This window comes from Chaetodon auriga, chromosome 3 (genome assembly GCF_051107435.1).
Source record: "Chaetodon auriga isolate fChaAug3 chromosome 3, fChaAug3.hap1, whole genome shotgun sequence".
NCBI lineage: Eukaryota > Metazoa > Chordata > Actinopteri > Chaetodontiformes > Chaetodontidae > Chaetodon > Chaetodon auriga.
The window spans coordinates 3379012-3402368 of NC_135076.1; the positions used below are offsets into that span (position 1 = coordinate 3379012).

General features: G+C 41.0%; 1 protein-coding gene across 1 annotated transcript in view; it reads right to left on the bottom strand.

Annotated features, from left to right (window-relative positions):
* Positions 1 to 21601, bottom strand: part of LOC143315910 (cadherin-2-like) — an 89626-nt gene extending 68025 nt beyond the window's left edge. The window contains exons 1-2 of the mRNA XM_076723475.1: positions 21425 to 21601; positions 16170 to 16308 (exon numbers count right to left, since the gene is read on the bottom strand). Of these exons, the coding sequence (XP_076579590.1) occupies positions 16170 to 16308; positions 21425 to 21466 (181 nt within the window). The 5' untranslated portion in view covers positions 21467 to 21601. The remainder of the gene's footprint in view (positions 1 to 16169; positions 16309 to 21424) is intronic.
* Between the last annotated feature and the right edge of the window lie 1756 nt (positions 21602 to 23357).

Sequence of the window (23357 nt, forward strand, 5' to 3'; positions counted from 1 at the left end):
TCCCTGGTTGGGAGTGTGTTTTGGTGGAGAGCCGGGGGAAGCTGTCGTCCCAGATTAAGGAAAAACCTTGATGAGCCTCAGTTTTAGTTCTGAACTCTGACCCACCAAACCCCCCTCAACCCACCAACTCCCACCAAAACTGCATGTGTTATGTGAAAATATTATTAAGCTTCTTGTAACAGTCCCAGTATGACATGGCAATTCCTCAGACACATGGCCCACGTCCAAGCAATAACATGGTGAAGTTCTAAGTTCATGCAAAGTTAAGAGAATTTAGGATTTATCAGAAGCCGCCACAGAAGAACAGGAGGTAAACGGAGGGTTGAAGCGAATGACGGATAAATGGTTTTTGCATATATGTTGGCCACTAAGTAACAGTAGATGCCCATTAAGAATTGCCAAAGATACTGTATGTTGGAAGTCATTTGGCGAGCAGCGTCTCCATGACATAGTTTGACCACTAGAGAGCGATGCGGAGCTTAGCTTGTAAAATACTCTTCAGTACATTTGGCTATTTAGATCACAAATATTTGCTATCATATGTTAAAACAACGAATATAAGCTGATCTATAATTATCAGAACATGCCTCAAAAATTGAATATCGTTTTGATCAAAGTTTAACGAGACTTTGAGAGCTAGACAATAAAGCAGCAAAAAGAGTAATGATATATTTCATTTAGCAATGTTTCAACATACATACCTTCACACTGCATCTAATTGTGGATATGCTGTGTGTACCTTGAGTTTTGTCAACTACTGTTTCCATGGTCAAGAATGAATAGTGTCTCAGTGCACTGTGACTTCTTTTTTTTGTTTGTTTTTGTAGTCTTTTACATGTATGACAGGGAGTGTCAGTTCCTCTGCGTTAACAATAAACGTCCACGTCAACCAATGTATCGACCCACCCTTACACAGCTCACAGTCTCTTAGTCATATCCAGTGCATAGAGTATATATATGTGTGTGTGTGTGTGCGTGTGTGTGTAGCTGTGTGTATGTGTATGCGTGTGCATGTGCGCGTGTGTACTGATGCTGACATGAAGGCAGGACAATGACTAGGATGATGGCAGCAGAGCCCTAATAGACCGTGACAGGCCCTACTGATTATATTACCCCACTTTTAGACAGAAACACACTCGCTTCCACACAGCAGCACATCGTCAGTAACACACACACAGACAGAGTTCTCTTGGGTTTACAAAAGAGCACACAATGCCTACACATACATGGGTAAACTGTATTATGAGGCTGGAGGCCAGCGGGCTCTGACGGACAGAGCAGCTGTCAGTCACAGCACAGAAACAGATCTGTCTGACTCTGAACACATCTAGACCTGAATTAACACGTCAGAGAGGAGTTTTCTGATGGAGTTTGTCTCCTGTTCCCTCTCTGCCTCTAACACCCTAACACCCACCACTTAACGTCATACCACTAACTGATCATGACTCATGATGTTGAGGTGAGTTCACCACTGTTGCCACCTTCATCATGGGCAGGTGAAGACTGATCTTAAGCAATACCAACACCAAACACAAACCATTTTTACCTGAAAGGATCACACTTTATACAGCTTTATATATCAGGGCTGCAACTAGAAACTATTTTCATTACTCACTCATCTGCTGCTCATGTGTTTCAAAGTAATCAGTTTACAGATATAGAGAATAGAGAAAAGCAGACAACTATCATATTTAAGGAGCCGGAACCAAAATGTTCAGCATTTTTGTTTGAAAAATGATTTGAGCAAAAAAATGTAAATATAATCAAAACTGTTGTGATTAATTTGCTGTCAATCACCCCAAAAGATTAACTGAGTAATGGTTTAGCTCTACAAGCTGGGCACAATTAAAATGCTAAAAATATCACATGCTGTCAAAGAAATTCAAAATAAATAAAAATATAATTTAAAACACATACATAAGATGGCAGACACATTGGGATTGGGGGGCAAAATAAAAAAATTGACATATACCTACACGGTTCACCGTAAATCTTTTCTGGCAGGAGGAAAAATGAGTCTGCACTAAATATGATGAAATTCTGTGAAGATTACAGTCAGAGCAGCTATTGTCTGGAGGGAGAGTTATTCTGAGTAACTACCATTTGTTTTGTTAGCTACAGCCGATTACACATATCTGTATGTGCCTAAGATCTTCCTCTAGCAAGTCAGCGAAAGCTGTTTCTAACGAGATAACTGCTGCTGGGCATCACCTGAAATTTCAGGTGTCGAGATGCGATGTAGCAGAACTGTACAACAGTGGCTTGTGACGGGGAGTGTTGGCAGAGGCAGTGAAGCATTGAGGAGTGTGTGTTTCCTCACTGCCATCGTATTCTACACAAGTTGGTTTTACAAGGAACAACCGTGACGTTCCTCAAAAATGGAAAATAAATAAAGCATCAACAAGGCAGCAAAACACATCAGTACTTTGCCACTTCAGTGTTCATGCTTACTGGGAATTCATTGGCTGGCAGGTGCCCGTCAAGAACAACAAAGAGTTTCCAGTTTAGCTCTCGTAGTAAATCAGTGCACCAGGTACGTTAAACTGTACAGTCTGAGGTGTCCTGGAAAACACCACTCTGCTCTATGTCACAGTGCTGAAGGGTGACTGCAGAAACATTTAGGTCCGTGAAAGCAACACTTTTCAAAGTGCACAATTAAAGCTCCTAATCACTGCATACTCTAAGGGTTTCTTTGTGAAAATAAAATTATGATTTTGGGCATATACTCATCATCTTATCACCATTAACTTAGTTGTGATTTGGGCGCATTCCAACAACCTCCTGTATTTCTGCTTGTATAAACAGACTGATCTGATTCTCTCAATAAGACAGGACAGACTTGGTTTCTGAGCATGATTTTACTCTCATTGCACTGCTCCAGACTGCATGAGCTCCTGTTTGCTTCTGTCCCTTATACCAACTTCACTCTGCAATAACGCAAATGCATTTTAAGATGGTGTTGCTACACAGGAAGAGTTTTTATCAGGGAATATATTTGAGATCTTTTATGTATGTGACTGGCCATCTCTGTAGGAGGTGAAGAATAAAAGGCTCAGAGGGAAACCACAGTACTCAAAGTTAGGCCTCTGATGGATGGACTCATGGTGGGTATCATCCCTTAATGTGCACAACTGGGTTTCTCATCTATCATCCAGGGAAGCTTCAGTCACCTGAAATGTTTGGTGCTGAGAGATAACAGATGAAACATGCAGTCCTCTGCAGTGTTTCAACAAACGAAGAACGAAAAAGAAGAAAAAGGAAGTTTGGGCTGCACAATGATACAAATCCTGAGGCAATATAAATGTAAATGTCAACAATGGTTGTTCTCTCTCTCTCTAACATGTCCGGTGTATTTGACCATTGTCGCAATGTTGCATAACCATGAGCATAACTGTTCACTGTGATATTGGATTTTTACATGATCAATGTGGTAAAGTGGTGGTGGTGCTACATTAGAAGTCATGGGATAACCAAATTCATTAGGATTCACACTCTGGACACCATGAATGTCTGTTTCATGACAATATGTCCAGTAATGGTCTATTCTCAGTCTACACCAAAGTGATGGACTGGACAACACCACCATCCCAAGACCCACAGTGTTTCTACACTTCAACCCTGATTCCAAAACAGTTGTGATGCTGTGTAAAACATAAATAAAAATGCATTTGCAAACAAACAAATTTACCAAGAACAGTTTTAAAACATGCTTCTGAGCCCATGTAATAGTATTCTTTATCCAATCATGTGTTCACAAAGTGGTGAGCCTTGCTCCATCCTCGCTTGTGAATGACTGAGTCTTTCCAGAATGCCCATTTTCATATCAATCATGATATTATCACCTGTTACCAATGAACCTGTTTACCTGTGGAATGTTCCAAACAGGTGTTTTTGGAGCATTCCACATCTTTCCCAGTCTTTAGTTGCTCCTGTCCCAACTTGTTTGAAACATGCTGCTGCATCAAATTCAGATATCAGCAGATATTTAAAAAAATCAATGAAGCTGATGAGGTCAAACATTAAATATATTGCCTTTGTACTGTTTTCAGTTAAGTATATGTCAAAGAGCAAATCAGCAAATTCTTACTTCCTTTTTATTTATGTTGTACACAGTACAAATTAATGTATTATATATTAATATTAATATATTCATTTTAATAACACACTATATCAGTTCAGAAAACACACCAGTCAGGTTCCAAAGTTACATTCTAATCATATAATTCCATTCAACATGAGTTTAAGCTGTAGAAAAGTAAATCTATTGTGCAAATATAAAACATCAAATAGCAGATGAACAGCATTTTCCCTTCATACTAACACAACCCTGAGCTCCACCACCCATACGTGCACGCGCTGTGCACATACGCTCACTCACACACACACATTCATTAGTCAGATGTGAGGTCAGGCATGCAGCCATCATTCATTTAACAGAAAATGGCTGAGAGACAGAGATGGAGGGGGAGATGGGAGGGAGGCAGAGAAAGACAAATGGGAGGACAGGATTTAGTGGAACATGAACAACCACAACTGGAAGAGCACCCGTGGGAGTACACATGCGTGCACACACACATACATACACACACACACACACACACACATACACACACTAACACACATTCCAGCCATATCTGTGGAGCTGAGAGTGGCACTGCCTGGGTTTTGTCAGTTCAATATCCAGACGTTATAATGAGAACCAGACCCACAATCATTCCCCATACACACACACACACATACAGTACATAAACACACACAAAGCAAGTTGTGGAGAAAGTGGGTCTCTTTCTGTCTACACTCTGTGGTCAGTCTGTGGTCCATAACTGTCTCTAGCTGGCTTTTGGAGTATTTTTATGTACGTTATGATGAATAGAAAAGCAGACCGGGAAAAAAGGATCTGGTTTCCTCAATATCAGCAATAAATGTTTAGAGAGGAAAAATGCATTCATCACTGAGGAGATCTGTTAATGCAGGCCATTTGTCAAGCAGACTATGACACCGCCATGGTTAAGTCTCATGGGAAAAAGTAAGAGCAGCTATGGACTGAGATGTGGCTGTAAAATATATGACCTGCAGAAACATCACATGTGCAAGACTCGATGTCTCCGCACGTCGCCACTGTGGTTTACAAATAACTGTTGGCATGTTAGATCACCACAGTGTCATTTCTTTGTTTTTTATGATGGAGGTATTTATTATGGCCCATACTGACTTACATTAAAGCTGCTTTCTTTGATTTTTTTTAACATTTGTTCATTTACATTCAGCAGAAACAGAGCAACATTAGCATTCATTTTTGTTCTGCAAATCCAATATTCTTTCTCCTTTCAGCTCTGGTTTGGTCTACACCAGAGAAATATCTGGCTCTAAAGCTGTTACAAGCTGTTCATATATCAGTCAACTTTAAATTATAGGTAGAACTTTTGTTCCTGCAGTTCGTGTTCATTTGCGCCTCACAGCCAGTGTACCACTTGTACAAATGCTAGCTAGTAGTAGTAACAAGTTGGTAATGTGTGTACAAACAGTGTGTGTGTGTGTGTGTGTGTGTGTGTGTGTGTGTGTGTGTGTGTGGAGTATGTTTGATGGCAGTTTAGAGTTTAGCCTCAGCCTCTACTCTCAGCTTATTCCTCATCATTTTCTTGTCTCCATACATTCATGGAGACGAGCCTCAAGTTGAGTATAGATTTTCCACTTAAAGCGTCTTCAGCTCTGACCTCACTTTGCATTGCCTTGTCTAAATTTACATCCTCTCCAGTTTTTGCATTGGATTTGTCCTAAACTTCCCTGATTCAGTCTGAACACACCTTTCCATCACCAGTTGAGCTTTCATAGTCTTTTAAGGCAGATGCTAGGAATAAAAGGCAGAATAAGACAAAATGATATTCAACAGGTTTTTCCTCTTCAAGCAGGCAGAAGTAACGTGGTTTATGAGAATGGTTAATTTAGACATCTCCACTCTGGTCTCATTTGTTTATCTGAACTTCATCATCATTAATTTGACTGTGTTTTACTGATGTTTAAAAAATTATACACAGGACAAGAACTTTCAAATTAGCTTGATTGCATGGAAGCAGTACTAATGCTCCACTGCTGACACACACACACACACACACACACACACACACACACACACACACACCCCCACGTATGCACACGCACACATCCTGCCTCACTAACCTTGACTGACCTCTCATTCACCCCTCACATTGTGGTTTTTAACAGCCAGGTTTAGCAGGGAGACATTTCACGATTTTACACCTGGACTCTTAAAGGTCACCATGCTTTGGCAGTAGTTATTGTGTCCTCTTAAATGTTCACATTTTAGCCGTGATATCAACCTCTCGCTGCCAACACATGCAAATGAATTAAGAAACAGTGACGAGCAAAAATTGCTTGTGTTTCAGATTGGGATGTCAGTAATTCCTGGCTGCTAGGCTGTAATTACAACCACTGCATTCCGGTGGTCCGGCTCAGACACCACAGGGAAGACACAATCACTTAGGAGAATATTCTAGTCCCCAAGAAAAATACTCGTCCTCATTTACAAGCTTTGATTATGATGTTTGATAACATTTAGATTTCTGTTATTTCGTTTTAAATGAGAACAGCGATGCAGTGTTATCTTGCCGTTTCAATTTTGTATGATTAGCTAATTATAACAGTTCTGGTACCTGTTATCTCCATTCATATACAACAAATCAGACTTGTGAAACATATGTTTATTTTTAATTACATTGTGGATTATACATTCTATTAACATAAAAGATTGGTGTAATGGATCTCAGCAGTGAGCTGAGATACACATACAGACGCATTCAAAGAAGCATTCCCTGTGGAGCTGTGGACCTCCAGTAGCACTATGGAGCTGCTTTTTTATGAGTGGGTCCCAGTTTTGTTCATGAAGGACGCACACACATGCACACACACACGCACACACACACACACACACACACACACACACACACACAATGGCTTCACATTATTCTGATGATCGACAGGTGGTGGTAATGCACAGTTATGCAGCACAGGTAAACACAGGCAGTGGACTCTGCTAGCTGGTGAATGTGGTGTAAACAATGCAGGATGGAAAATATTCAGAAAAATTGCCAATGTTCTGAGGAAAGACATTCACTCGTGTTTGTTAGACCTGAAAGATACACCGTTCTGCTGAAACCAGCTGTAACCTTTCAGTCTAGCTAGCATCAACTATGCACATGTCTTTATTGCCAACCAATAGTAACGTACCACACCGATGCAGTGCAGAACTGTGCATCGTCATGGGGAACTGACAGTGTGCCACTTCCAATCTTTTATGAGAGCAACAAGCAACAGGAAAGGCCTTTAAGCCTGAGACCCGTTTGAGATAACAAAAAGGACATGTTGACAGCTTGAGACCAAGACCAAACTCATGTCCCACAGCTGGTTTATAGTGAAAGAATCTGCAAACTGTCAAGCCAAAATGTTTATAGAGAATACATGCACAATATATTGTAATAATATCTGCTCCTGGTGCCTAAATGCATGATCAAGCTTTCCATGTTTATGTTTAGGCAACTCAAAGCAGTAAGTTAAGATCATAGTCATGCTTTTATTGAAAAAAATCAACATTTACTCTTTCAATTTAACTCTAACCACCATCTTTGCCCAATGTTTTAATAGGTCAAACTGGTGCTTTGTAAGCCGAAAAGAGTGGACAGTGTGCCACAATGTTGGTATCACATGCTGACCATGGTTTCTAATTAGAAACATTCAAAGTCTGAACTGATTATTTTGTGAAATCTGTGAAGAGCAACATTACTTGAAGGAAATATGACGGGTCCATGACCTTATGTTGGGTCACTCCCCGGGTACACTACTGTCCTTTGGTTTTTTTAATCATCCTCCTCCAAACTCACACGCAAACCAAGTGTGGACATGAAGCTGTTGTTTCTTGATGTTTATGGTTCATAAATTACTGGTCACTGATGATGATGATGAAGATGGGAGAGGACAGATTGGTTTTAGCCAGTGAGGACATGAATGAACCTCTGATTGGCTGTGACAGAATGCACCCTCTTCCTTCCTCGCTGACCACTGGCACTGAAATAAATGGCAGCTGCTCCTGATTGGTGCTGACAGAAGCCTCCCACCTCCCTGAGAGCAGTCCCCTTTATTACGATCACTAATTTAACTGACTCTCTGATGGAGAGGCATGTCCAGTGAGAGCAACAGTAGAATAAGCTTGATAGCACTTGATATAGGGAGGAATTGAACGCAAAACTTTAAGTAAATGGTTGGTTAAAACTTCAGCTGATTGTACTGATTGCTTTGCAATATACTGAACATCCACAGAAACACAGTGAATGTTCAAAATGTTTTAGACATTCAACCAAAAGCTCTCATTCTGACTCAGACTAACTAACTCTCTCTAATGCAGAAAAGCCCAATTCATACAAGAATGTGTTATCTGCATAGAAAATGTATATAATTTACAGTCTAAATACTCAAAAGAAAGGATTGAACACACTGGTTACTGCAACAAAGGCTGATCTGCTAAAGGAAAGGGTCAGCAAAATGAACTGCCTGTTATCTTTTGAACAAAGTTGACACTGTTGTATGTAGAACTGGGAATGAATTCTGTAGACCAGGAAAATCTAGATCAGTTTCAAAATCTAGCAGGCATTAATTCACTGTTTTAGCCAAAACAGATATTCCATTCTGGAAGTGTTGGACATAAGAAAAGACATCCACCCAGAATTTGTTAAATTAAAACGAATAATTTATACCTTGGAGTGGTATGAATGGAATAATGCCTACAACAAAACTGAAGTAACAAGCACTACATAACATTCAGAAGTGAAAACATATAAGAGCAATGAACATCCCACTGCGAAGATGTTAACAAGCCCCTAAGAGACAAAACAAGGGCAAAAGCAGGAATCAATTGAAAGGGAAAAAAGAAGACCAGTCCTTCAGGTAGAGAGAGAGGGAAGCGGGGAGAGAGCTCTCGTTCTATTTCCCAGCCACCCTTCCCGAATCGGGCTGTGAGGGGAGACAGTGATATATGAGGCAAGAATAAAGTAGGGCAATCCCCTGCATGACAAGAAAAGAGAAAGAAACAGGAAAAGAAAGGCAGAGATACGAGAACGAGAGGGGGGTTTAGAGGGAGGATGTGGGAAGATGAATGTGCTCAGTGTCTGCTGGCTCATGGGATGGGGGTCTCCATGGCTGTGTATGGCAGCACTGACCAACAGCCAGCTGTATGAGGCCCGTATCGCTGACTAACACTCGCTGCCTTAATAGGAAGGATGGATGGGAAAATGGGAAGGTCAGAGCAGTCAGCCCTGCCGCACTCCACAGGAAGCACGGGATAGCCACTGACCTTAGCCTGACTCTCGCTCGCTCACGCTCACACACACACACACACACACACACACACTCTCTCTCTCACACACACACACACACACACACACACACACACACGCACACATACATACATACACACACAGACACACACACACAAAGTATACATACTGTACTTGAGAAAACACATGCACACACACACACACACACACACACAAATATATATATATATATATACATACATACATACATATAGAGGGAGAGATTATCACTTATCACACACACACACACATAATCAAGCTAGTCTAACAAGAATACTGAAGAAAATAAAATGTCTTCATTATTCTTACACACTTGCTTGATGAGTACATCTTTTTTACCACTCTAATATGCAACACAACAATGATGCTGCTGAAATAAAACCCAGAGGGACTGCCTGGCATGTGATGTGTGTTGTTTTTGGAAGTATGACTCATGGTGTACAGTCTCTTGAATTGTATGGTTCAACTTCTCCCCATAGTGTTAAAAAAGCAAAGAAAAATCACAATAAATCGTAATATTGAATTGACAGTAAATACTGAATTTGTGCCCAGGTATTGTGAGAGTATAGAGGCTGAAGTTAAACACATAGTCCCAGCCCGAACAAATACATAAATACAAAAAAAAACACACACATACACCCAAGATGACGAACAGCAAGAGCGCCCACACAAACACCTCCATCATGGCTATGGCACACCAAAACTACCCACATCCATATATCTTCACAGACAGATACTCATTCTGAAAACAAATACACAAGAGCACAGAGGGACTGTCCACTGACTAAAACACTGGTCTGAGAGCAGCTGAATCAACTTTCCATTCCCCTATTTATTTTTGTTTCCTTCCCACAGAAACAGAAACTTGACTCAACCAGGACTGCTTTGAGGCAGTTTCCTGTAAGGGTTGACTGACGTGAATTTTTATTGGTTAGTTTTGTTGTTGGCTTCAATGCCAATCTTAAATAAATCAATACAACCAGAACATATTCACTTTAACAGAAAGGCTAGGTGTCATTCAAAAACACCAGCGTTGATGCCTGAGTGTTGATACTGATAAAAAAAAAAAAAAAACCTTTCACAAATATAAGCATATTTCTATTTTTGATTCAAATGACTGTTGTGAATGTAAGCTTCTCCTTTTCTAAACATCTGTACAAAAACTTGGCTCAACAAAATAAAACTGTCATATTTTTCTAACTTCATACTTTCTGTACTGTTTTCAAACCAGGTGCTACAGACATGTCAGCGGTATCAAAAATGTGAAGGTTCCATACCCAGTCCTAATTCCTTGATGTTATTTGTAATTATCCAAAGTCCCAAGCTGATCCCCAGAATCTGGATTGGGCCTGATCCAGACAAGTTTTGATGGATCACAGTAGGTCACAGACGTAACCTGACCTGTTTCTGTTTGCAGTTGCTTGTTAAAAGACTGTGACAGATAAAAAGAGGATTTTAATTTTAGATTGACCTCTAGAAAACAATCAAAAAAGCCTGAGGACTATTCAAAACAATAGACTGGATCACATAACCTTGACTGTCATTTCCTGTTTCCTCCTACTGTCTGTCTGTATCAGTCTGACTAAGTCTCTGCTGCTGGTCTCCACCTCTAACTGCCTTCCCTTCACAACCCATCCCCCAGACACTGTCTGTCTGTCTGTTGATAATTATGTCTCTCCCCCCTCCATCCTCTCATTAATAATTCAGTTTTCCTCTGCTCCAATTAAATAATTAACAGCGCCCAGAGCCATCAGATTGTAACCCAGCAAAGACATCCTGCACTGGTCCTCAGATGATCTTCAGATGGCGCAATGAGTGAACATCCTGCTACAAACAAAGCAAAATCATCCAAATGTCTTCTCCAGTCTCACTGAGTTTGTGTAATTATGGAGAAAATAAGAAATCCCATTTAATTTGAAAACATATCTTTCAAAGAATACAAGGAAGAAAAAGCTAGTTTTGTGAATTTTCTCAAATAATTGACCTCATGCTGTGACAGCCGCACACTCATTTCAATAGCCCAGCATCTTTCCATCAAGTTTGACCCAATTTCAATGTTCCTGCTATATTTCAATACATGTAGCCATCCACACAAAGCTAAGTTAGCAACCTTTTCTCTTCTCTTCTCTTCTCTTACACTTAATATTAACAAACATAATCTAACTACAATTAGCTGAGTATGCTCACACAATCTCCATCAGGAATCTACCCTTATGCTGCTGGTATTGGCATATGCTGTCCACTGTTACTTTCTGCCACGCTGATGTGACAACTAACAGGGTCAAGGTCTAACAGGACTACTGGAATAACTATAACAAGGTTGATTCCAGAACAAAAAGGCGAATGTGACAAATGCTAAATGAAGGCTTATTAGACTACAGCTTAAAAACTAACAGACTAACCAAACACTGGACAGAAAATCAAAAGGCTACACAGCCACTGTACAAGGTAAATGGACCAATGCTAACATGAGAAGTGGAAACACTCTAAAGCAGGAGGACTACAAAGTTGGTATCATGACAACACAACAGTTACTTATTTATTATCTTAATATTTAAATACAATACTTTTTTACTTTATTAATTATCAAAGTAAAGAAGTATCAACTCAACTATGTACATGAAGTGAGTATCGTGCCTCATTCATTCTTTTCCAGGACATCTTATTACATTTGGCTTTATATGGCTGCTCTGGTCAGATTGTTGGAGAGGCAATGACAACAACTCACAAATGATGTAGCGATTAGTATTTGTTCCACTGTATCGGTCTGTTTCCTGACCTCTTCACCCGCACACACTGACACACACATCATGAGCATCACCGCAGATGAACACACCACAACACCCTCTCTTCTTGTTTCTCTAGCCATTCTGTCAGCTTAAGTCACTGTTGCCTTGTTACACTTCACAGAGCCCATACAAGCCCACTGAAGCACGCAAACATGTGATCAAACACACACACATTCTCAGAGTTATTGTTGGGTTTTTGCCTAGTGCTTCGATGTGGTTAGACAAAGCCTGTTTGGCTGGTCAGCATTGTTTCATACTTTCCCACAGAATAAAGTCACAACAACACAACAAAAAAGTATTCAGTTCCAGCAGAGCGAAGTCACTATCTGACCTGTACTTCTCCAGGGGAAAAGCAATGGAAAAAGCCATTTCATATTCATGCAGTTTGACAAGTTCACGCTGGGAGCTGCCCTGTACAACCACAGGCTTCTCCTTTAAACTGAGGAGCATCTCAGCAGTCGATGTAGACACACAGGGATTCAAACTAGCAACCTTCCAGACAAAACCCTTGGTGATGCAGGGAGTGTAGTTAACGCTATTACACTCAAACACGACTTCCATTCACTGATATTAACAGACAGAACACTCATGCGAATTCAAAGACATCAAAGGTTCTGAGCACTTGCTGTATGGAGAGAGTAAGCAGAGGCAGCCACCGAAAAAGATGAATGTGTGGAGATATTGACTATCAACACTCGTCTCTCCCATCACAAACACATGTCGACACAAGGCTGAGAGAAACATGCATGCGTTAAAGGGCTGATCGAGTGCCCTCTGCAGAACATCACCACAACAGTTTTACAAAGCTCATCTCTTCCTCAATCGCTGTTAAATCGGTACAGGGAGGTTTCTTAAGACTGTGACATTACGACAACTAATGGATCATTTAAAGAGAAAAAAAGCCCCAGGGACATTGAAATGCAAAAGTCTGCTTCAGAAGAAACGCAGAGGTATCCAGAGCAGCATCATCGCTGATGAGAAAGACCCCTGTTACCCCTGTTAACATACACCATACACCAACCATACACTGAGCAGAGCACAGCCACCCTGGTCTCTACAAATGTACAGCTCTTATTGATCAGCCTGCTGCTGATACCCTGAGGCCCAGTCAATGAAACTGATCAGTCCAACCTCTCTGACGCACACAGCAGAGACTCATGCTGACTGAGCCTGGTGCACTGGGGTAGATGACAGCAGGCCTCGTAACCCATATCTACATCGCCAATATGGTTTGACGATGTAGAGGTTGCTGGTGTCACGTTCTGCCACAACATGGATTTTGCAAGACCCTCTTTCCCATGATAAATGTTTTAGCATATTAAAAATATTGTACTTTCCTGTGGCTGTAATGTAGAGGGCTGCACGTATGGCATGGCATGACTTCAGACTGCTTTGAGAGCCAACACAAAGCAGGATTCGTTTCAAACGTGAAGATCAGGGATGGATGGATCCAAGTTCAACCTTCAAACCTGCATGGTTTGCCATTTCCATGTTGCTTCAACGTATATTTTGCAGGTTAGCTTGTTGAATTTGGTGTTAGCATGTTGTACTGCAAGTATGGGCTAGAGGCATCTATTGTAAACCCACATGCTATTAATTGTTGGGATATGTAATATTGAAGGCCAGCCAAGAGCAAAATCTGCTGATTGTGTTGTTACAGGAAAGCCTAACCTGCTGCTTCAGTATGCGTGTCTGTTGTATGTAAATGTACTTGACAGACATGCCCTGTGGTACATATATCATATACTTTGATTTTCATAAAATATACCCGCTCAGCTCAATGCACACAGGTTTTGTATGACCAGCAGCATATAGTGACTAGCTTGCCGACTTGATGTCTCTTGAATACATTCAGAGCTTTCCAGAAGCACCAGCGGCCGCTCAAACAGCTGCTTGAGTACATTCATGTTGACTTTTAATAAAACTGTTTTGATTAACAAGCTGTGATTTTGGATGGAGTACATTTTACGACCACTGGCCTCCACTTCAAAACAATGCGAGCAATACGAGCTCGATGCCCATCTGTCTGCATCAGTGCTGCCCCCACATGCTCTATATGAACGTGTGTGAGGGCTCAGCTGAAAGACTGCGTATACTGAGTCGAGAGCGGAGAGTCATCTTCATGTTTGACAAATGTTAGTAAAATAATTGATAACAAAACGTTTAAGAACTGCATTATTGCAGACAGGCCACTTCCTGATTGGGCTATTTTGGAAAATGTCAGAAAATGTGTGTGTAGGCAATGTCCCAGTCTCATACTGTAATTTCACACTTTAAAATGTCCTATAACATCTCTGTATTTGTTGCCATTGACCAATTCCACAAATTAATGTTAGATGCCCCAACTCATGTTTTAATAATAAAATATAATGAAACAGAACTTCCTGCTGTGAAATATATGATGAAGTTTATATATATGTGTGTGTGTCTGTATTATATCATATGTATGGTTCTCCTGTCACTGAGTAGTTTTCTCCTGCTGTGTGTAACAAAGTAAATATTGCTGTGTGCAATATTGCTGCTTGCTATGTATAGAATCAAGTAGGCAAACTCATTCAAATGTGCAATAATTAAGATGAGTGCATGATGGAAGAGCAGCATTAGAATATAACAGAGTCCACCAACCAGAGGCTTTTAGAGTCAAACTTTTTCACCCCCAGACCCCCCTAGCTGGCCATGTCCTTGTGGAAAACCAATTACAACTTGAGTTTATAGTTTTAGGAGAACCTGAAGGCCAGACCACAGTTCAGCCAGGTGACTTTACTTTGTTTCACGTTCCTCTCCTAGCATTTATTAAACCCCTAAAAACTCATCTCTGTTTATCAAAATGACATCTTCAGAAGTTTTTCCATGCTAAAATCTCTTCATACCTGAAAATGGCTTAGATGTAACTCTACACCTTTGCCTTCATTTAGTATGCGCAGAACTATGAATATGCAAATACTGTGCTCATCACACACACGAACAGCGTCTTCTTGCAGAAAGCCCTGAAGGAAAGCTTCTTCCACATGCCATATGCACTTCAATTACCTAACCTTATCTCAAAACTAGCAGCTTATGAGGACGACCTTTATCATGACACATTTTCTTGGTGAACAACCTCAACATTTTCTGTCTAAACTATTGTCATGAATTCAGCCATCATGTAATGCAGCAGATTAGCTATCTGACAAACTGTTTTGAAAAGTGTTAAGCGCATCTTTCATGTAAAGTGTCCTGTCAGCATTTGACATGAGTCCTCATGTAACTCAGCAGGCTAATATTAACATTAACTGAAGTTTGTTATGTTGCACACAGCAGATTTGCTGGACACAGTCAATAAAGCAAATAAAAACACTGAGCAACATGTTGATTCACAGTCACTGGATGGAACAGTGTCAAGCATGAATATACATTTCCAAAATCCATCTCTTTTTGTGTTGAATTTTCAAAACAGTGCTCTGGAAAATGGCCACTGCTAACCTGAGACCTCTGTCTCTCTGGTAACACATGGAGGCTCAACATTTCTCCCTTACCAACTTGGAAACCAATGAGACAGCATGTCTCTGCCATCTCTTCATTCCCAAAGTAGTAATGACAATGCTTAAACCGATATCTAATCACTCCATCCTTTCTCGTGGCTTGAGGAAGTAGACATTCCCCAAGAACTGTGCTCTACTAATGGGATAGAAACCTCTGAAAGAGCTCTGAGACCACCATCCAACATCAATTCTCCATTCAGTCAGGTTTCAGCACAACATTTAAACTGCAGTAATAAGGATAAGACAGACTCACCACATTCCTCTCTACACTCAGTCATCACAAAGGTCAGTCCTCATGAAGCTCCATTATGGTTCAAATATCAGCAGGACTCTTAAACAACCCCCACCCAACAGCAGGGGATTATTACTGGAGCTGTCCCCTCTCCAAGTCTCTGTGTGTGTGTGTGTGTGTGTGTGTGTGTGTGTGTGTGTGTGTGTGTGTGTGAGAGTGTGTGTGCGAGTGTGTGTGCACTGACCGTTGAAGACGGCCTGTCCCTTTGCCAACTCTTGGTCCGTTTCGATGATGTATTCCTTCTGAGTAAAGCCCCTCGTGCATGGCAACGACCCCTGCTTGCTCGACAACGAACGCTCGGCCTCTCCACCCAGAACAACAACCTGGCGAGGGAAAGAGCAGACAGATGAAAGGGAATAAAGAATATTCAGATTTTTGCATGGGTCTTAGATTACATCTTGATGATCTCACAATCTATTGACTTGAATGCTTTTTAATGAGTTTTCTTTGTTTGTCTCTTTATCCTGTGTGCTTCAGAAAGGTTTCATCAGTATCCATCACCGCATTCCAATCTTAAAAAATGTAAAGCCAATAAAAAGTTTGCAATTCTTCTTTTCCTGGGGCCTCTCACTGAAGCCGTATGAAATGATTTGGTTCTCTGCCATTGTTATGTCTGAGTATAAACCTGGGAAACAGAACAAGGACAGACACAATTAACCAGTGATTTAGTTTTCCACATTTTCTTCATGGGGTTTGGTGTCCAAACTTGCAACAGTGAAACACAAGAAAAATGTTGTGCATCAAAGGGAAAATAAAATCCAGTTCAGCACCAGTCCAAAGCAGGAGACCATTATTAATGAGCATGAGGGGCAGCAGACACCCGGGTCAATTAATTTTGATGATAATTAGCGTCTAGACTTTTGTCTCTCCTGTTGTTTGAGTCCCAGCCCGACATGAACACTCCCCCTCCCCCAACTCCTGTCCCACATATACACAAACACATATTCTGCAGAGCAGCATGAAAGCATCTGTTGCAGTTTGGCAGTGTGTGTGTGTGTGTGTGTGTGTGTGTGTGTGTGTGTGTGTGTTAGTGTAGAGGGGTGTTCTGTGATTCAAGTAATGAAGCCAAGAGGGGTGCTGTGATTTGCTTCCACTTAACCCAAAAACTTTGAACCCTCACGTCCTCCCTGCCCATCCTGACATGTCTGGAACAGGTGGGGGAGGGGGGATTTAGCAGGGCTGGCTTTCATCTCTCCCCCTATTAGCATAAGGAGGAAGGAAGTAAACAAATAGCTGGAGTCCTCTGAAATACGTTCTAATTTCTGCCACATTCCATTTTATTTTTTTCCCAAACTTCATCTTGTCCATTAATTTGTTTCTGAATTCTGTGTTTAGCGCTTTAAACACATTTTGCCATCAGAAAGTGTGTTTAATCATGTGGTCTACAACAATTTCCGAAACGCAACATCAGAGAATCTGATGTTACACGACGCTATCTTTGATCAAAGGGATCTTCTGCAGGACAGCCTCCACATGCAGATCGAACACATCGGGTTAAAGTTACTCCTTGTTTACTTCAGTGGTGGCATTTAGAGGGCAGGCAAAAATCCAATCACAGTCATTAGACAATATAAAATACGATGGTAAAAGATAAGCGTGAAAGTTCATTGTTGAGCTTGATAATAGTAGTTGAAAACAATCTCAAGAAAAGGTCCAATTAGCTGCTCCTAAGTTCTAATTAAAAACATTAAACAGTGATAATGACAATAGTTCCTTGTGCAGCCCTAGTCAATTAGTCAACTGACAGAAAAGGAAGCGATAGGCAGGTGAACCGATAAAACACACTTACAGCACTTTCTTATGGTGTGAGAAAAAATCGCTTAAAATAAATTAAACTACATATTAATTATACAGACTTTTCTGATTAAGGCATTGATGTCACATCACACACTGTGGGTTCAAGCACACAGTCATTTCATCCACAGTGGGTATGTGACACACCTTTCCTCTTTGCTTTATCTGGAGGTATACAGAACGTACTGATGCTTTAACCAGGATGTGGAGGAGAAACTTTCTTTAAATGGTTTCATCTTTTGACGCACATTGAATGCTGATCAGAGGTCAAATTAGAACATTTCAGCCAATTAACACAACTGAAATCCCAATTATCACTTTGACTTCTTAAAGTAAAACAAATGCATTATATTCATATGATTGTCAAAAGGCAGTAAATTGCTTTTTGAAATTATTTTCATTTATTTATTTATATATTAGCCACAAGACATCTTTGTCAGACGTCTGTCAGCTCTGGTTGGTTGATATGACACATATTCCAGTGAGAGACGGCAGCCACAGCAGTGATAACGTTCACACAGACCACACACAGTTAGCTCCACAGGTAGTAAGAACTGACCTGTGTGTGTCCAAACCATGGACAGACAGCACAGCGTAAAAGCATGTTGGGTTATATCAAATTCCTGCAGTTCCTTTTTGCAACATCAGCATGTATGAAAACCCTGTTTTTTGTCAGAACATACCAAACACTAGACATATCTACACCAGATGTATCACATTATTGCAACACTTGATATTACACAACTGCAGTGTACTGGCAGCTTCACTCACAGGAAACTGTGTCGGTTCAGGGTTTAATCAGTATTATTGATCAGCAACACAGGACGGTGAAGAGACTTGTGTTTGATTTTTGTCTGAAAAATTATATGTGCAATAATGCGACACACACAGGTGTCATCAAGTCCCACACTTCAAAACTGATCAGGGCCTGATGAATGTTAACACCATGAATTTTACAGCCTTAAACATGTGTAACAGTGTGAGTGCTTTGCATCATGTAAAACCCAGAGCTCTGATGTTCACCCTCTCAGAGGCTCTCAGTCATTGTGATGCGTTTTCTACTTTCCTGCATGTGCAAGCATCTCACTGATGACATCATTCAGGAACCTGTCGATGCATCTGGTATGTAAAATGTAATCACACTCCTTTGCCTTAACCACATGTACACTGCAATATCTACTGCACTCAGAGGAGACACCATTTTTTTTAAGTAAAATTATTTATCGAGAAAGTCCAGCAGATTGGCTAATGGAATGAAACAGTACTGATAAGCATGTTATCCATGACGCAGACAGAAAGTTAAACACATATGGGAATCTGTTCCAGCAACATTTCCAATCCCTCATCTCATCTGTGTGTTTGTATGTCCTCTCTCTTCCAGCATACATACAGTCTGGATGTCGTATAGTATAAGTAGTAAGTCGTATGAGTATTAAGTATAGCTTGTCTTTCAGTGAAATGAATAAATGGCACTTCAAGCTTTACTTGGAGCAACATAAACCTGAATCAGTATCACCATGAAGCACAGGATTCACAAATGATGCAACTGTGCATCAACCACCCCCCTGTGGAAAAGGTCAGCGGTGGGTCATGGTCTGATGGGGGATAGGATTTAGAGTCACTTTACACTTCGTAACACAGCAGGTAAAATCAAACCTTAGCCAACTTCCAATATTGATTTCTTCCTCTTGATTTAACTACAGGCTCTGGGGAACAAAGGGATTATCATCTCTACAAACTTAAACAATGTTGTGCCCATTGCTGTTTACTGCTTTATCTCCAAGCCTGTAAACCATGTCATGGCTCTGTGGAACCCAATCATTAACCATATCACCACAGCTCATATTCATGCAGCCATGTACATGCAGCATACAATGAAGGTACCTTCAGTAATAAATAGAAAACATGATCAAAGCCTTTATAACATGCTCAAAATTGTAGCTAAAATTTAACAAAAGCAAATATATGAGAGTCCATAGTGGGGTTTAAGGTAAGCCCTGGTGAGTGCTGACCCTGTTGTTTTGGGGCTGAGGCTTTGCTGATGGCTTTATTTTAGGACATGACTTTTGACCCGTTGACACAGCAGTGTCCTCTCCATTGATTTGTCCTCATGGTGTGGATCTCTTTTTGTGCCATCATGACATCCTGCTTTAGGTGAATCTCCAAGCTCAGTCCAACCAAAGCTCACAAATGAACATGTCCAGTCACAGCAGTGTGCAAAAGGTGCTGCTGGATGCACACACCTTTAACACTGCTGCTCACCACTTTCCACAGGAGGCTATAGTTAGGAAGAGGTTTTTTTTTTCAAGATTAAAAACAGAACATTAGCAGGACAACAAAAAAACGACTACAAAGAATTAACAAAAGTTATTCAGAGAATGATGGCTTTCTTTAATTTTGCTACCTACATAGGCTACATGTTAATGGAATCACAGGTTTTTCAGTGTTTGTGTACAGCTGAAATAAATAGTAGCCTGCATGAAGAAACAAGGTCAGCAGTAATATAAGGTTCATGTCATTTGTAGTTGGCATGGTCCTTTAAAAGTTGTAGTTTTGGCCGTGGCAAAGGGCTGAACAGCAGGAGGCCCAAACAACATCATGTATGGACTGTGAGCCTCTCATGAGCAGAACCTCGCCAAACACCATTCAAAAATGTGCCCTTTTTTTTTTTTTAGCTTAATGTCACACAAGGTAAGATGATTCGAGACGTTCTGAAAATACTCCTGTGGTCAGTCACTTTAACAAAAGCCTACCATTCGCACGGGGAGCAGAAATAAACTATATCTGAACGTGAGCCTGGAGGAGCAAAATGATGGGTGAGCTTCGAGGGGCAGGTTTGTTTGGGGGCTGTCGAAATGTGCGCATTTAACGTTGAACTGTTGCAGGGCAGTAAGTGAGAAGGCTCAACAATCCCTACTGAAATGCAGCTTACACTGTCTACTAGACAGAATGCCAAATAGAAGAAAGACACGACTGAAACGACGTCTTGAACCTTGCTCCAACACGGAGGCTATGCCCGATTACAACAGGACACATAAAACTGCCATCTTTTGAATGAAGATCAGCGGATGCTCACCGCAGGAAAACCCGCACGGATCGGGGGGCTCGATTTCTTCAGGCTAAACTGGATTACAGCCCAACAAAAGTCAGGCATCCGATGCTGGCAGAAAGCAACATGGATTGTGTCATAGCTGCGATGCTGAAACAGGCGACAGCAGCAGCCTGCCATCCGCGGATGGATGGACGCTTCAGAGCAAACCTCTGAACGCTTTTTACTCTTCGGTTCAGACGCGTTTGATGTGAAACATGTTTTATCTCAGAGAGGAAGCGTCAGGGTACGGCTGCGTTGCTTCTGTTTGATAAATCACTCTGTGCAGGACCCGGAGCAGGTCTGGGATCAGCAGCATTTTACTGCCCGTGTGTGAATCTGCTTGTGTCGGCCCTTACTTTGTCGAGGATGGCGGAGAATTCAGAATAAATACAGAAAATAAAGCAAGCAAAAGCAGATGAGTACTGAACTACATTGTTCTCCCTTCCATCCAACGGTCTTCTCTAAGCGGGCATCAGTCTGTTTGTTCTGATGTGGATCTACAGCAGCTCGAGCCAATCGGAGCTGACTCGATGGAAAATTGGAAAGATTTTTACCTGCAGAGTCGCCATCAGCATCCAAATCCCCCAAAAATGCATTTTGTTGTGTTATAATTCCTCCCCCCAGAACCGGCAGAGTCCGTCGCGCAGCGCTGGACGTCAGATTTTTAATTCCCGGTAAACCCCGGCGGCATGAAGCAGCCTTCCTCCCTCCACCAGTCCTCTTCTGTGTCTGTGTACCCAGCTCAGCGGTACTCCAGCCTGCCTGCGACTGGCTCAACGCCCCCCCTGCATCGTCACTGCCGCCCTCTAGTGGACACCAGGAGTAATGAGCCCGGCTACACAGATGCAGAGATAATGCTTCCATTCAGTTTATGGATGAACATTCAGGTTTATTGAGCCAAGGAGATATCAAAAAAAAAAAAAAAAAAGATAAAGCTCTCATAAAGACCAGCTAGTTTATTGGAGATGAATTAACTGATCAGCTTAGCACATATTAACAGAAAATCTGTCAGCCATACAACAGAAAAATATGGACATAAGGTGACACAAACAGTAAGGTTAAGGATGGATAATATGGATGGATCCACACACAAGCACCTCACTTGATAGCTGAAGGCTCTGGCTGCAATTCTAATTTTGGAGACTTCGGCAACCATAAGTAAGCGTGCACTCTGGGAGCACAGTGCTCTAGTGGGGTAATAGGGGACTATGAGCTCTTTAAGATATGGTGGTACCTGACTGTTAAAGAAACATTACGCAAGATTTGGTATTTTTTGCAACTTGCCGTCCCTACGGTTTTGAGTGCATTTCAATCACACCACTGATTTAGAGCAGCTCCAACCAGGGCTCTGATTTGGACCATATTTCCCGGAGAAAATACTTTCAGATTTTCCATCTGATGTCCCTTGGCTACTCTGCCACAACTCTGTGATTTACAAAGTTTCCTGATGGACAGATGGCTTCAGGGGCCATTCGGGTGTTGCATCTTGCTTGAGTCATACTGAGGACTACAACTCAACATTTTGACCATTCTGACAGCCTGAGAAGTTTTAAGAATATGAAAGGTTTAGGTTTCATTTACATAAATATTAGGAGCATTATTCAGCATGAAAAATTGGATCAGTTGACAATATTGGTAACACAAATGAATGCTGACATTGGTGTATCTATAACTTGGTTAAGATGCACTGTGAGTGATCCTGAGGTAGCCCCGGTTGATTAGAACCTTTTCAAAATGGACAGAAATTCAGGAGGAGATCTTTTTGGTTTTGAGTTTTTGGCTCTAAATTGTGTAAAATGATTCTGTTACTGTTGCTGGAGTTTCCACATCGACTGGTTCCTCCTCAGCTGTTGTTGAGATAGTTGATCTTTTAGCTCCATATAAAGATTCACAGATGATTACACTGAGTGGTTTTCAACTTAAATTGGTTGAGTTCTGCCTCTGATTATTTAAAAGAGGTTTGTGGCAATATTAATCTTCCAACGACTTGATCGGGCCAAACTTAAAAGAACCCTCTAAGTCACGTCTGATTAACTTAACAAACTGTAAAGAAAAAAAAAAAAAAACACTGACTTAGGAGTATTTGAGCTCTGTTGTCTGATCACTGTCCAATATCTTGCGTTAGAAGTACCAGGATGAAAAAACTCTCATTCAAACATTTTGATGAGAAAACTTCTTCTTCTGTCAAGCTGCATTCACACAACTAATAAACTCCCAGATGTTGAATAAGCTCTCAATCATTTCTCTAAGTCTTTTGACTCAGTAGTTGATTTGCATCCACCTTTTGAAAAATAAAGAGTACAGAGGAGGTGAAGTCCCTCATTCTCTGCAGAAATTTGATCCTTACTTAAAGAGAGAAATAAAGCCTGGACTGTTGCCAGGGGATCCTGGTCACTGGCTTGCTTTCCAGCAGCTTAGAAACAAATTCACATCTGCAATAAGAAAGACTAAATCTAATTATTCTGTGTTTTTACAACTGCTGCCAAT